We start from the raw sequence: 14622 nt of genomic DNA, 5'->3' as shown, positions 1-14622 counted from the left end.
GAATTGTCTGCTTAGGTTATTGAAAAAATTAGGTAAATGATATTTTATAGATATATTAATTGCCATCCAGTTTAAATATCTCTGCCAGATAATTTTTAATGCTGACCTTTATATGTTGATCTGTCAAACAATGACATTTAAGTTCCTTCTGGGCAAAACTCAGTTTTGCACTCGAAGGAGTTCTGGATTGCTAAGCAGAATAAAAATAAGTTTATTGAAATTGGTTGGAAGAACTATAATTCCAACCAATTGAATCATGAGCAGAACATTCACATATTCATTACTCCTTGATTTGAATCATTTTCAAGTTTAATAAGCCTGGGGGCTATGACTAATCTAAGTTACTTATAAGAAATAATGTGGAAGACAGAAAGTATTGATATGAAACTAATCATTCTGTGTATTTTATCTTCTTTGTAGGTGGTCCATGACTTGGAACTTTATAACACAGGATATTATTTAGGCATGTTTATGAATTCTTTTGCTGTCTTTAAGGTATGTTCAGTTTTATCTATAATTTGGGGGGCTGGGGATGTAGCTCAGTTGGTAGAGAGCTTGCCTCGCATGCACAAGGCCCTGGGTTCAATCCCCAGCACCGCAAAAGAAAAAAAAGAAAGTATTAGATTTGTTCTATAATTTGAAGACCATAGTATCTTTTACTATATCAAACACTATCAGAATTAATGATCATTGTGAAATGTTAACCTTTTATTATATGTGTCACTAAAGTGCACTATTACATAAGTATAATTGGAGATGGAAAGATAATCATCCTTTCAGTTTTAAAAGTAAATGGAAAAATTCACCATTAGAGAGAGAAATGGAATTATCACTAAACAAATAGTTTATTTCCTTCATATTACTTTCTTTGACTTTGAAATGGCTGTTCATGCATATAAGAGAGAGAGAGAGAGAGAGAGAGAGAGAGAGAGAGAAACTATGTATCTAAGCTCTCAAGAATGGGCAAGAGTGAATCTAGAGTGTTGGAGACTTCTGTGATTAGAGAACATCTAAATGGTTATTTTAAAAGAAAATTAAAATTATTTTTTCTAGGAATGTGGTCTCTGGGTATTGACGGATGCAAACCTTGTGAAGGATTATGTTGATATTGTTTGTAAGTAAAAACTGGCAGTATGCTTGCAAGATATTTGTCTTTTACATCAGACATTTAGTATTACTTTATACAGGTATGGATATTTTCTGGTTGAACATGAATATTGTATCTTAAAATGTTTGGAATTTAACATACTTGGAAGTACATCTGGGCCATGACATAAAATGTTCTTCTGAGCTCCTGTCTTTGAAATGTGTGCTTTTCATTTGTTTTGTGTAATCCTTTGAGGTGGTTATATTTTGAACATATTGGTTCCAATTTGTATTGAAAGCTGTGCTATTATTTTGGAACTACTTCAAAGAAGAAACACAAATGTTTTGAAACATTTGTGTTTTCTAGCTTTTTGATGTTCACTCAGAAATAGCCCAGATGCCAAAAGTAGATTCTCTCTCTCTCTCTCTCTCTCTCTCTCTCTCTCACACACACACACACACACACACACACTTCATCCGTGGAGTTGACCACTGAAAAATAAAAAAAGTGTATACTCTTACAAAGAAATCATAAAATATTTTGATTGGAGGAAATGTATGGGTGGTTAACTGTAGGAGCTATTCCCTCTTTTTTTCAGGTAAAATTTACTAATATCATTTTGAAAGTGTTCCAGAACTATCACAGTTCCTCTGTCTGAATTCCCTGTCAGGTGTTCTCAGTTACTCTGCACTCAGCCCCAGGCTATCTGGCTTTCCGTTGGTTCTTGTCACACCTTGTGCCTCTGTTCTGAAACTTAAAAAATATTTCATAGTTTTAAAGATTTATGACTTTTTATGATATTTATTTATTAAAAACATGTGCTACACTTAATTTTTCTCATACAATTCTCTATCCTACGAGCCTTCCAAGAATCTGTCTTTATCCATTTTACAGTCTCTGTTTTTATGCATCTTTTTTCATCTCTACTTATCAAATCCTGCCCAACGCCTGCTATAGTCTTTATTTTATTGTCAGCACTAAGGAGGTAGAAAGAGAGGAGTATAAAAGTTATAAATGGCTTTAAAATGATACTTTTAAATACTTAAAAAAATCAAGTTAAAAATTTAAGCATTTGAACTGTAAGTATTTTTTTTATTATTATTGGTCATTAGGGACAGGAAACAGTTTAAAAAAATTATTTCTGGCTCTGAGGTCACTGTCCATGTGGTGTTTGGTAAATCATTTGACTTCTCTGCCTATCAGATTTCTCATCTGAGAAAATGAGAGGGTTGGACAAGACAGACTAAGATCTCCTGCAGCAGAGAGGGGCTATGAGTCCATGCACCAAGTTTACAATTCATTTTCTCCCATGACTGTTTTTCTAACCACTATCAATATTTGTTTTTAGATGATACTGCGGAGTATGCTGAGATGTTTGTGGAGGAAACCCAGGGGTATCCAGTAGATATTAATGATTTTTCTTCATTTAGCAACCCACGTGTAAGAAAGCATTTTCCAGAGACTTGGATTTGGCTAGACACTGATATGGGGTAAACATTTATAAAGTTCTTTGTTCACACATATTTCACTTAGTATATGTTTTAAATAAGGTTTGCTCTTTTTCTAGAGGGTATAGTACATAGTTGATGAAGAACTAAGTAGACCAAGAGGATTTTGTTTTAGGATGTTCATCAAATCTAACTGTAGTATTTAATAAAGCCACATGGAAATTATGGCAGGAGATTATTAACAAGAAGATGATAGGTCTTTTTATTTTTAATCCCCTAATGAAGTGTGATTTTAACTTTGAAGTCTCATAATTCTCACTGGAGAAAAATTGCTGGACATACATTTGTTGCCATTAGGTGAGAAGCACTAGTGATCACCTCCTGGACCACTGGCAGTGCTGCTACTGATACTCATAAAACATCCTCAGGGGAAGGAGGGACATGGGGGGTGGAAGGAATTCAGCTTCACTGCTAAACACTGTGCTACCTGATGAGATAAATTGTGTTCTACACAGTAATATATAGATAGCTATTTAGGAATACTCTAAATAATCTCAGAAAAAAATAAATAACAGTATTTATAGGGATATAGAAAAGTAACTCTTCTTCAAACTGAGAAAAAATTGGAGTTTGAAAATATGTATTTATTCTTTATATAAAATTTATGAAAGTATAGTGGTAATTCTGAAGATATAAATATTATAGAAAGAATTTATTGGAATTTGAATTAGTATGAAATATTATGACCTCTTTTTTGAGAACTTGGGATCTGCTTTTTTTATGCTAAATGGTTTTAAATTTAGATATATAAGTGATATATAAAATTAAAATTCTTCCAAAAATAGTTGTTGACTTATTTTGAAATATGTCAGCTCTTGGTTTTGTGATTTCTATGTTTGTCTTGATTTCAGATCCAAGATTTACCAGGAATTTGAAGTTACAGTACCTGACTCTATCACTTCTTGGGTGGCTACTGCTTTTGTGATATCCGAAGACTTAGGTCTTGGATTAACGACTGCCCCAGTGGAGGTAACCTATGGATGGGCTGCTTATTACTGTTACAGTACCATGAAGCTAAGGAAGTTCCAGCTACTCAACAGATTTTTAAAAAATGATTGCTTATAATGTTTATCATAGTTTAGAGATTTTTTTGATTTTTCCTTTCTGCTTTTCATCTGTTTTAAATTTTAGAAAGAGAGCTATATTAGAGTGTTAAGTGGTAAGTGTCCATATTAAGATTAGGATAGAAAAGTTTATTATGGATGTGCTCTAACAACTTCCAATGGCCAGAACAGAGAGAGGAGAGAGAATTTCCATGTGTCCTTCATGGATGAGTACAACTTCTCAAGATGTCCCCTAGTAGATATGCCATCACATCTCGTTTCTAGTTACTAAGAGGAATAACATGACTATGAATGGCCAAAGACCAATACTTCTTGCTTCTGTTATTCTTTTTCTTTTTAATTCTTTTTAGATGTTAATGGACCTTTATTTTATTCATTTATTTATATGCGGTGCTGAGAATCAAGCCCAGTGCCTCACACATGTGAGGCAAGCACTCTACCACTGAGTTACAACCCCAGCCCCTCACTTCTGTTATTCTTTATAACATATTTATTTTGCCTCTTTAGCATCCCAAAATGAAATTAGGAGAAAGCATAACATACCTATGTATACAATTTCAAAAAAGTTAACATGATGCCTTAAGTGAGATACTAAGAGAAATAAAAATAAAGTAACACATGATAACATGATATATATTTCAATATGTTCATGATCAGGCATTGTTGCACTAAAGATATAGCGAAATTTTAAATGCTTATGCCATGCCTGGAATCACCCTGTGTGCAATCTACAGGCTTGTTTTGATGTACATGTATTGTTTCAGCAACTCAAAATCCTTGAGTGGTGCTGCCTGTAAATTTCTGAAATGGTGAACAACTTTTGGTAAAGTTACAAACAAACCAAAATGCATTCTTCTCTTACAAAATAGTTGTATTCAGAAAAATTTAGTGTCGTCATATTTAAATTGGAATTATGTAGTAAGCTTAGGCCATTTTAAATAGGTACTTTAGCTATGTGAATATCTAAAGAAACATTCAAGAGTCCTGAGGAATATGAAACAGTCCTTCATTGTTTGGGTCGGTCCTGAATATTGCAGACCTTCACCCACTAAGTGCCAGTAGCATCCTCCAATCATTATGATGACCTAAGACACCTTCACAAATGTCCAAAGAAACCTCTAGAAGGAGTTACTGTTGCCAGTGTGATCGTGGCTTAAACTAAACCTCAGAGGCAGGGGAGGGGCTCAGCCTCCCCTGCAGGACTTAGCCAACATTTTCAGAGTTGGACCACCTGGAGGAAGCACACATGGATGTGTGTGTAGAAGTAAACTGTAACCAGGCCGGCTGTGTTGAGGTTTACCACACTAGTCTAAAACAGAGACTGTTGATTTGGGTAATGGCTTTCAAAGCAGATGATGGAGTCAATATAACATAAAATAAGAGCAACTTGCTTCAGTATTAGACAGCAACTTGCTTCTGGTTTCTCTACTTGCCTCCAACTTGAGGTTCTACTAGTGACAGATTCCATGAACGTTACTTTGCTATTTAATAGGAGCATAGAGTCTTTATAGATTTATAATGATTAAGTGGAATAATTTGTGAAGTGCCTTATTCCTCTTAGGCATTTAATAAAATGTAGGATTAATTATGTTGAATAACACAAATCAAGACAATTTGGTATAATTTATTTGGGAAAAGTTGTTATTTGCCTTCTGTTGGTAAGAAAGCGGACAATTCTAAGAGGACTTGTAAATTTCACAGGCTTTGTGAGGATTGTTTTTAATTGTATATAGTGTGAAGCATTTGACCTGAATAAAAATATATACTCACTGTGTTCTTTCCAGCTACAAGCCTTCCAACCATTTTTCATTTTTTTGAATCTTCCCTACTCTGTTATCAGAGGTGAAGAATTTGCTTTGGAAGTAACCATATTCAATTATTTGAAAGAGGCCACTGAGGTAATGTGTTTAAGGTTTTGTTGCTTGTTTATGTTTCAGGAGAAAACATGTGGATTAGCATGGGTAGTGTTTGCACATCTGTGCTTCTAGGCATGCTGTACCTTTCTGGGAGATTAATATGGATGTACTTAGTTAGTTGTTTCTTCTGTAGTAACGTCTAGGGAATCATTAGCAGGTCTGTGCATTTCCTCCTGGATTCCCAGCACAGGTTCTCCCCTTCATCCACAGTCCTTCCTTATGGTCTTGGAGGCATGCCTTTCTCTCTCCTGTCTACCCCCCACCCATGTTTCTCCCTGGTCTCCCACATCTAGAATGTGTTGTCACATCTCACTGACGTTCTGTGCCCAGTGCATTTGGCAAATTTATCCCCTTCAGGACTTGGCTTGGAACCAAGATGCCTTTCCTGAGGAATCTAACCTGATCTGCTGTGTTTACAGTCCCCATAGTTATACAGTATATTACACTTTCAAGGATTTATTTTTTGAGTCATGTGCTTTGTGTCTCCTTAGCTAGTCAGTTCCTTGGAAGGCCTGGATGAGGGCCATTGCTTGTACTGTGCCCACAGTAGTGTTAACCAAATGGTTGATATTTTCCCCCAGAGTAATTTGGGATATGCAATTAACTTTATTGTATGGAAAGATATTTTTTTATTTTTTTGGGTACTGGGGATTGAACCCAGAGGTCTTTAACCACTGAGCCACATCCCCAGCCCTTTTTAATATTTTATTTATTTAAAGATAGGGTCTTGCTACATTGCTTAGGGCCTTGCTAAGTTGCTAAGGCTGACTTTGAATTTGCAATCCTCTTGCTTCAGCCTTGTGAGCCGCTGGCATTACAGTCATGCGCCACCACGCCTGGCTGGAAATGACATACTTTTAAAAATACTATATCTATAGAATAAAATGTTTAATATTATTATTATAATTACTACTACTACTTTTGGTGCTGAGATTAAACCCAGAGCTTTGTTCATGTTAAGCACACACTCTACTAGTGAGTCTTTAAAATTTTTAATTATATTTTTTTTAATGTAGTCAGCATGGTACAGTGTAACAAAAGATTTGCAGTCAGAAGGCTCAATGTCCAGTCTGCCACGTACTAGCAAATAACTTAATTGTAGTTTCCTCATCTATAAAATGGGAATCATAACTATTATCTACACAAAAGTATTTTGAAAAGCAGTTGAGAAAATAGATTAGAAAACAATCTGTAAAATGTAAGGCTTAGAGAAATGCTATTCTTGATGCGACTAGCAACTTTGGCATAATTTACAAAAGTTTATAACCAAGATACACTTTAGGATTGATTTCTGAGTCACACTTTCCTTGGAATAACTTTCACAGAGATTCTCAATGGATGTAATAGCATCTCATCTTGTTTGTCTCATTGTTTTCTGATGGAACGACACAGTTAAATGAGGCTGCAGGTGGTACCTACATCAGGTTCTGTGTATAGCCTTATCATTCAATGGCTTTGCATAATGACAGAATTTAATGTAAGGGATAGGACTAGAAATGGAGGTGAAGAGTGCCTTTTCCTCAAATATCTTGAGGTAGAAAGGAAAGCATATGAAATGAATGAGGATTTTCCTTTTCATTCTCTCATTGGCTGAATTTTTGCCTCATCTTTCTCTTGTTTTGAGCTGCAAGTTGTAACAGCACTTATGGTGGTGGTAATACACTTTGCTAAAGAGCACTTATTATACAAAACCACAGGTATTTTTTTCTTCCAGGTTAAGGTAATCATTAAGAAAAGTGATGGATATGATATTCTATTGACTTCGAATGAAATCAATGCCACGGGACACCAGGAGACCATTCTGGTTCCCAGTGAGGATGGGGCAACTGTTGTTTTTCCTGTCAGGCCAACACATCTGGGAGAAATTCCTATCACAGTCATGGCTATTTCACCCACTGCTTCTGATGCTATCACCCAGAGGATTTTAGTAAAGGTAAATATTTGGAGTCCAAAATAAATGAAAATATGTATGTGGAATTGGAAAGGACAAAGAAGATGATTTTTCTTTTAGTTAAGTTTGTTGGCAAATATAGTACATCTTTTCCTCAATCCTCCTGATAATGCCCAGTTATTTTCTCATCTCTATGTAAAAATATAACATATATGCTTAGAAATAATTGCCAGCATACTCTTTAAATTTAATCAGGACAGTGAGTTTCAAGATCACAAAGTCTCTTTTATAGTCATTTACATCTTTAGTCTTTGTTACATTGGGATCCTATTAAATCATGGTCAGATTGATAAGTAGATTTGAAATTTTGGAATTCTCAGTGCCTGTAGAAGATATTCTGTAGACTGTCTTAGAAGACATTCTGCAGAAAAAGACAAGTCAGCATAGCACATGTGCATTTAGATTCTGGGGTGAGAGAGCCCTCATTTTGTATCTCTGCCCTGCTGAATGTGATTTTGGATGAAATATTTACTCCCTCTCTTTCGATAATAAATAGAACCTACCCTATACATTTTTTTTTCTCATCACATTTTACCTTGGTTGTTTCTACCACACTCTGTGAAACTTTTTTCTAATTCAATTAGAAGGTAAACACTTAACAGATTTGAAGTCAGAATTAAGAAATGATAATTATCTAGCTGTACAGAAACTATGGAACAACAGGCCTGATGTTTGTGTTCATATCTGCATATAGTTCTCTGTAAATAGATGTGCAGAGACCATATTAATTGTGTTCCTTTTTTTTCAATAGGCTGAAGGAATAGAAAAATCATATTCACAGTCCATCCTACTAGACTTGACTGACAACAAACTGCAAACTACCATGAAATCTTTCAGTTTCTCATTTCCTCCTGATACGGTCAGTGGCAGCGAAAGAATTCAGATCACTGCTGTTGGTAAGAATATATTCCCCTCTACTGATTAATTTGTGTATAATAATATATATTATTCATTTATTTATACATGTATTTTCTTATTATGAGAATTTTTAATTGGTCCCAACTGATGATTATATTAGAAAGGTTAGCAAATTATGCATCCTAGAATAGTTCTTCTCAGTCTTATGTGCATATGAATCAACTGGGGATCTTTTTGAAAGCCCTCTTGGTGGGAGCTGGGATTTTACGTTTCTAATCAGCTCCCAGGTATATTATCGTGAAGCTTCTGGCATATCACACCATGAATAGCAAGGTGCTACCCTGCTGTGGTTGGACGAAAGGGTTGTTCCTAAAAGCACAGCTTCTTACCTCTTGACCACTGGGGAGTATCAGAATCTTCTGTGAAGCTTGGTAAAGACACAGATATCTGTGCTTTACTCTGAACCAACTATAGTAGAATTTCTTGGGCTATGGGTAAGGCGGGTACAGTGATTGCAATAACCAAGAGATGGAAGCTACTGCCTAGAGCAGTTAGTTCTCTGCAGGACACAGGTTACCTTGAGGATAAGAAACTATGCACTGACTCTAGTTATGTCTCTTAGTAACTTAAGTGCCTTGCAATCTAAAATACTTTAGAATCAAACATAACCTTTGCACACTGGTGTCTTAGGGTTCTCTCGAGAAACAAAATCTCACATTAATCTCATCCAGAAACACCCTCACCAGGTACACCCAGGAACAATGTTTAGTCAGGGCACACCTGTCCTACTCAAGTTGACACATAAAATTAACTACCACATCTAATAGGTCCTTCTAAATGACATAGATGAATACTCTTATAAATTATATTTTACAAATAACTGTAGAAAATGTATTAATTAAAGACATCTAAATAGTTTGTTAGGCCTTTAAGACACCAGGATGTCAGGCCTTCAGACTTTTTAAAAAATCTTACCTGCAGGTGTAATGTTTGTAAGCACAAAGAACTAATCACAGTTCAGAGGACTTTATTTGAAGCCTGAGATATAATTCTTTAAAAGAATGAAAGAAGTTCTCTGTTTAAGAACATTCTGCCTATGCTTCTCTCACAGTGTTGGTATTTTGGGAGATGCAGAAGAAATACAGTGCAGGTACAGTATACATCTGCATATGCACATATAGAAGAATCCCTGAATTAAAAAAAATATTCTTGTTAGTTGTAGATGGACACAATACCTTTATTTTATTTTTATGTAGTGATAAGGATTGAACCCAGTGCCTTCAATGCACATGGCAAGCACTCTACCACTAAGCTACAATTCCAGCCCAGAATCCCTGAATTTTAAATGTATACTACCACTCTCTAAATAGGAATGAGTTTGTCCTATCTAGGGTCACAAAAATACTCAGAGGTTTAACTTTTTTTGCTGAATGCAAAGAGTGGATTTTCAAGTATTATTTTTATATGATTAAAAAAAAACACTTTGAGGTCCAAAATGTATGAATTCTAGCTTGTTACTTTGGATTTTGAAATTGCAAATTTATGTTCATTTTGAATATTAAAAATGTAACTTTTCAGGGGTAATAATAAGAACTGTATTTTTTTTGTGTTAACATCTAAAGCTTAAGACATTTTGGCATGCCTGCATCTTGTTCATATGAAAGAGATCTCTTTTTTTGTATTCATTTTTTTTAGGATCAGATTTTCACTAGTTATTTGAACTTGGCATGGTGTAAGTTTTCAAAGTAAATTACATAGACAAATACTCTTCTTCATACAGCTAACAACAGTAGGGGTCAAAATTAAAAACTCAAGCTGTATCTGAATTTTTACTTATTTCCCAAGGGTGTTTGAATGTGGGTAGAAGAGTCTGTTAAGTATCTATTTTGTCTTATTTTTAGATTCCTACCTTTGAAGAATATTCCCAATATTTTTTGATTCTAAAGGTCATTGGAAACTTATACTTGTTATTTCTAATTTGTTGCTGCCAAATAGAGGACAGTGAAAAACACTACCACCCCTGTTTTAAGAAATAACATTTGCCAAGCATTTGTATTACGTTAGTAAGAAATAAAAAGTTCTATTCATGTGAAGAATACTAATAATAAAACATTTTGTTCATGTTTAAGAATGATGGGTCCTCATGGTCCATTTCTTACATTTTTATTCAAGATTTAAAGAAGAAATATTTTTTGCCTAATTTTTGTCACTTTTTTCATATTTTATTAACATGTTAACTTTATGATTTTATAAGTCACTGTGACATTTCCATACATGCATATATTGTGCACTGATCATGTCCAACCTCCCTTATATATTCTCTCACTCTTTCCTCTCATTTCCCTTCCCCCAGTTCCCTTCTCAGTCTTTAGTAGGTCCTTCTTACTTTCAAGCTTTTTTTTTTTTTTTTAAGTTTCTACATACAAAAGAAAACATGTGATACTGTCTTTCTGTATCTGCCTTATTTTGCTTACATGAAGACCTTACATGTTTATCCATTTTCTTGCAAATGGCATGATGTCATTCTTTTTTTTTTTTTTTTTAAAGAGAGAATTTTTAATATTTATTTTTCAGTTTTCGGTGGACACAACATCTTTATTTTATTTTTATGTGGTGCTGAGGATTGAACCCAGTGCCCTGCGCATGCCGGGCGAGTGCGTTACCGCTTGAGCCACCTCCCCAGCCCCATGATGTCATTCTTTATAGCTGAATAATATTCCATTTTTGTGTGTATATATATCTATATATATCAGTTTCTTTATTCATTCATCTGTTGACATAAATAGGCTGATTCCATATTTTGGCTATTGTGGTAAGTGCTGCAATAAACATGGGTAAGGAGGTATCTCTTCTGTATGCTGACTTCATTTTTTCTGGATATATACTCAGGAGTGGGATAGTTGAATCATATGGAAGTTCTGTTTTTAGTTTTTTTGAGGAATGTCCATATTATTTCCCATAATGGCTGTACTAATTTATATTTCCACTAATGGCATATTAAGGGTTCCTTTTTCTTCATATCCTTGCCATCATTTAGTTTTTTAATTGTTTGTTTACTTTTTGATAATAGCCACTCTAACTGGGGTGAGAATTAATCTCAGTGTACTTCTGACATGCATTTTCCTGATGGCTAAAAATATTGATCATTTCTTTCCGTATATTTATTAGCAGTTTCCATTTATTTACTAGTTGCTTGTACTTCTTCTTTCAAGAAGTGGTTATTTAGGTCATTTGCCCATTTACAAATTGGATTACTCATTTTTTTTTTTTGTTCAGTGTTTTGAGCTTTTTTTATATTCAGGATTTTAAAACTCTTTCAGGTGAACAGATGATAATGAGTTTCTCACACTCTGTAGGTTGTCTCTTCACTTTATTGATTGTATACTTAGTAGTGCAGAAGCTTTTAAATTTGATGTTATCCCATATATCATTGTTTCCGGAGTGATTAGAGTCCTATTCAGGAAATCATTGCCTGCAATGGTGTTTCCTCTGTGTTTTCTTCTAGTAGTTTCATAGTTTCAGATCTTAGATTAAGGTCTTTGATTCATTATGAGCTGATATTTGTACAGGGTGAGAAATAATGTGTCAAGTTTCACTATCCTGCATATGAATATCTAGTTGGCCCAGCACCATTTATAGAAGAGAATGTCCTTTCTCCAGTTAATGTTATGTTTTGGGCACCATTGTTGAGAATAAGTTGCCTGAAGGTGTGTGGATTTAGTTCTGGGTCCTCTCTTCTTTCTGTTCCTTGGTCTATGTGTTTATTTTTATGCCAATGTGCTGTTTTTGTTACTGTGAATGTCACATATTTCACTGAGCTAAAAGTCTCCTAATTTATCATCTAATTTACAAGTTCAGTACCATTGCATTATTATTTTTCTTGTCAGGTAATTTATGTAAAGCTTCCACTCTGTTCTAATTGCTTCAGTGACAAATACCTTCTGTTTTCAGTGGAAGACTTGCCATCCGCAGATAACTGTGAATGACTACTGAATGGATTGCATGTCTTGTGCTTTCAGGAGATGTTCTCGGGCCTTCCATCAATGGCTTAGCCTCGCTGATTCGGATGCCTTATGGCTGCGGTGAACAGAACATGATCAATTTCGCTCCAAATATCTACATTTTGGATTATCTGACAAAGAAGAAACAACTGACAGATAATATAAAAGAAAAATCACTTTCATTTATGAGGCAAGGTAAACATTTTAGAAATATACTTTTATTTGTAATAAGAAGTTTGTTCTTTTTTTTTTTTTTCCAGGCAGGGTTTGCCTTAGACTATTTCAGCCTAGATGGGTATTGTACTGGTGTGCAATGGTGGGACCAGATGGTGTTGAATGTGTTAGAAGCTGTCACCATCCTTCATCCTTCATGCAGCTAACTGTTCACTAACTGCTGCTAAGGTGTTCTCAGTGGCTTAAGCAGGTAGTTTCTAGAGGGGTTTGTATTATAATAAGGGATTTAAAATTTAAAACTCTTTTAAAAATCTAAAGGAATGAGTGTTCCTTTAATCAGTACACATTTATGGAGCTCTCTTAATGCCAGGGTCAATTCTAGTGCTGAGGGAATAGAGGAAGTTGGGGCCTTTCTTCTCAAAGAATCACTGTCATTGGAGAAGACAGTGTCCTGTGATGGGGACCTTCTCACTGCATTTAAAATGTCCATCAGATGGAATTTAGGAGAGAAGTGTTTGTATGGAGAGGACCTTCCAGCTTCTCAGAAAATTCCATATTGGTGATGACTCTGCCTTGACTCTCTGAGAGGTGGCGTTGTTTATTTTTCATTTTTTTTTAGTTTTATTGATTTTATTTTCTTAAATACATGACAGTGGAATGCATTACAATTCTTATTACACATATAGAGCACAATTTTTCATATCTCTGTTTGTATATAAAGTATGTTTACACCCAATTCGAGTATATATACATGTACTTTGGATAATGATGTCTATCACATTCCACCATCCTTGCTAATCCCCTGCCCTCTTTCTTTCCCTTCCTCCCCTCTTCCCTATCTAGAATTCATCTATTCCTCTCATGCTCCCCCTTCCTACCCCACTATGAGTCAGCCTCCTTATATCAGAGAAAACATTCGGCATTTATTTTTTGGGGATTGGCTAACTTCGCTTAGCATTATCTTCTCCAATGCCATTCATTTACCTGCAAATGCCATGATTTTATTCTCTTTTATTGCTGAGTAAAATTCCATTGTGTATATGTGCCACATTTTTTTTATCCATTCATCCACTGAAGGGCATCTAGGTTGGCTCCACAGTTTAGCTATTGTGAATTGTGCTGCTATAAACATTGATGTGGCTGTGTCCCTATAGAATGATGTTTTTAAGTCCTTTGGGTATAGTCTGAGGAGAGGGATAGCTGGGTCAAATGGTGGTTCCATTCCCAGATTTCCAAGGAATCTCCATACTGTTTTCCAAATTGGCTGTATCAATTTGCAGTTGGTGGCACTGTTTAGATACCAGATGGCTTGGGCACTTGCTAATATTCACAGTTACCAGGATTGAGAGCTTATTATGTATAAGGCAGTATTCTAAGCAATTTACATCTAATGTCTCATTGAATGCTCACAATGAATATTAGCATGACCCCATTTTTACAGATGAAGAAGTGGAGGCACTACATGACACCTTGACCAGGGTCATGTAGCAAGTCAGTAGCAGAACTGAGATTTGGACCTAATATCTGGCTCCAGAGTCTGGGCTCTTAGTATTTACATCTAGGAGCAAAATGAAGAATTCTGAGATATTTTTAATAATAATAATAATAATAATAATAATAATAATAATAATAAATAATCGATTTTCTGGAATATTCCAAAAATTATCCTGAAGTTACAGTTTCAGTTTTTGCATTTCCTTATTAGAGGAAGATCACTGTGTGACTGAGTTTTTCCTGTCTGTGTGATTTGTATGCTGTCCATCAGAATCATGAAGGTTTGAATGGTTTATACAAAATGACTGGAAAATGCTTATTTAGTATGATCTAAGTAAAGTATAGTTCAATGTTTTCCAATTCTTAAGTTCTTGTTTTTCTTTCTTATAGTGAATAGGTTAAATGCAAAGAGAGGCAAGCTGTTAGCCCTTTTGTTAAATTTTGCATAAAAGAATCGGAAAACTCAGTAAAGACTGCTTTGATGTGAGCTTTTCTTGCATGTTCCCTTATTATTAGAGACCTGTTTAACCTAAAGTCTGTGTAATAATGGTAAGAGCAACTAACCCCGT

The 14622-nt window shown here is 35.0% G+C and overlaps 1 protein-coding gene across 3 annotated transcripts in view; it reads left to right on the top strand.

Moving 5' to 3' along the window:
* Cd109 (CD109 molecule) overlaps nt 1-14622 on the top strand; it is a 182314-nt gene that overhangs the window by 129555 nt on the left and 38137 nt on the right. For all 3 annotated transcript variants that reach the window (XM_027928246.2, XM_071613256.1, XM_071613257.1), the window contains exons 17-24: nt 421-495; nt 1054-1114; nt 2436-2577; nt 3447-3564; nt 5444-5557; nt 7290-7508; nt 8278-8422; nt 12404-12580. In XM_027928246.2, the coding sequence (XP_027784047.2) occupies nt 421-495; nt 1054-1114; nt 2436-2577; nt 3447-3564; nt 5444-5557; nt 7290-7508; nt 8278-8422; nt 12404-12580 (1051 nt within the window). The remainder of the gene's footprint in view (nt 1-420; nt 496-1053; nt 1115-2435; nt 2578-3446; nt 3565-5443; nt 5558-7289; nt 7509-8277; nt 8423-12403; nt 12581-14622) is intronic.

Source organism: Marmota flaviventris, chromosome 6, assembly GCF_047511675.1.
Source record: "Marmota flaviventris isolate mMarFla1 chromosome 6, mMarFla1.hap1, whole genome shotgun sequence".
Taxonomy (NCBI): Eukaryota; Metazoa; Chordata; class Mammalia; order Rodentia; family Sciuridae; genus Marmota; species Marmota flaviventris.
The sequence above is the reverse complement of the archived record's forward strand: the minus strand, read 5'-3'. Positions and strand labels throughout refer to the sequence as shown.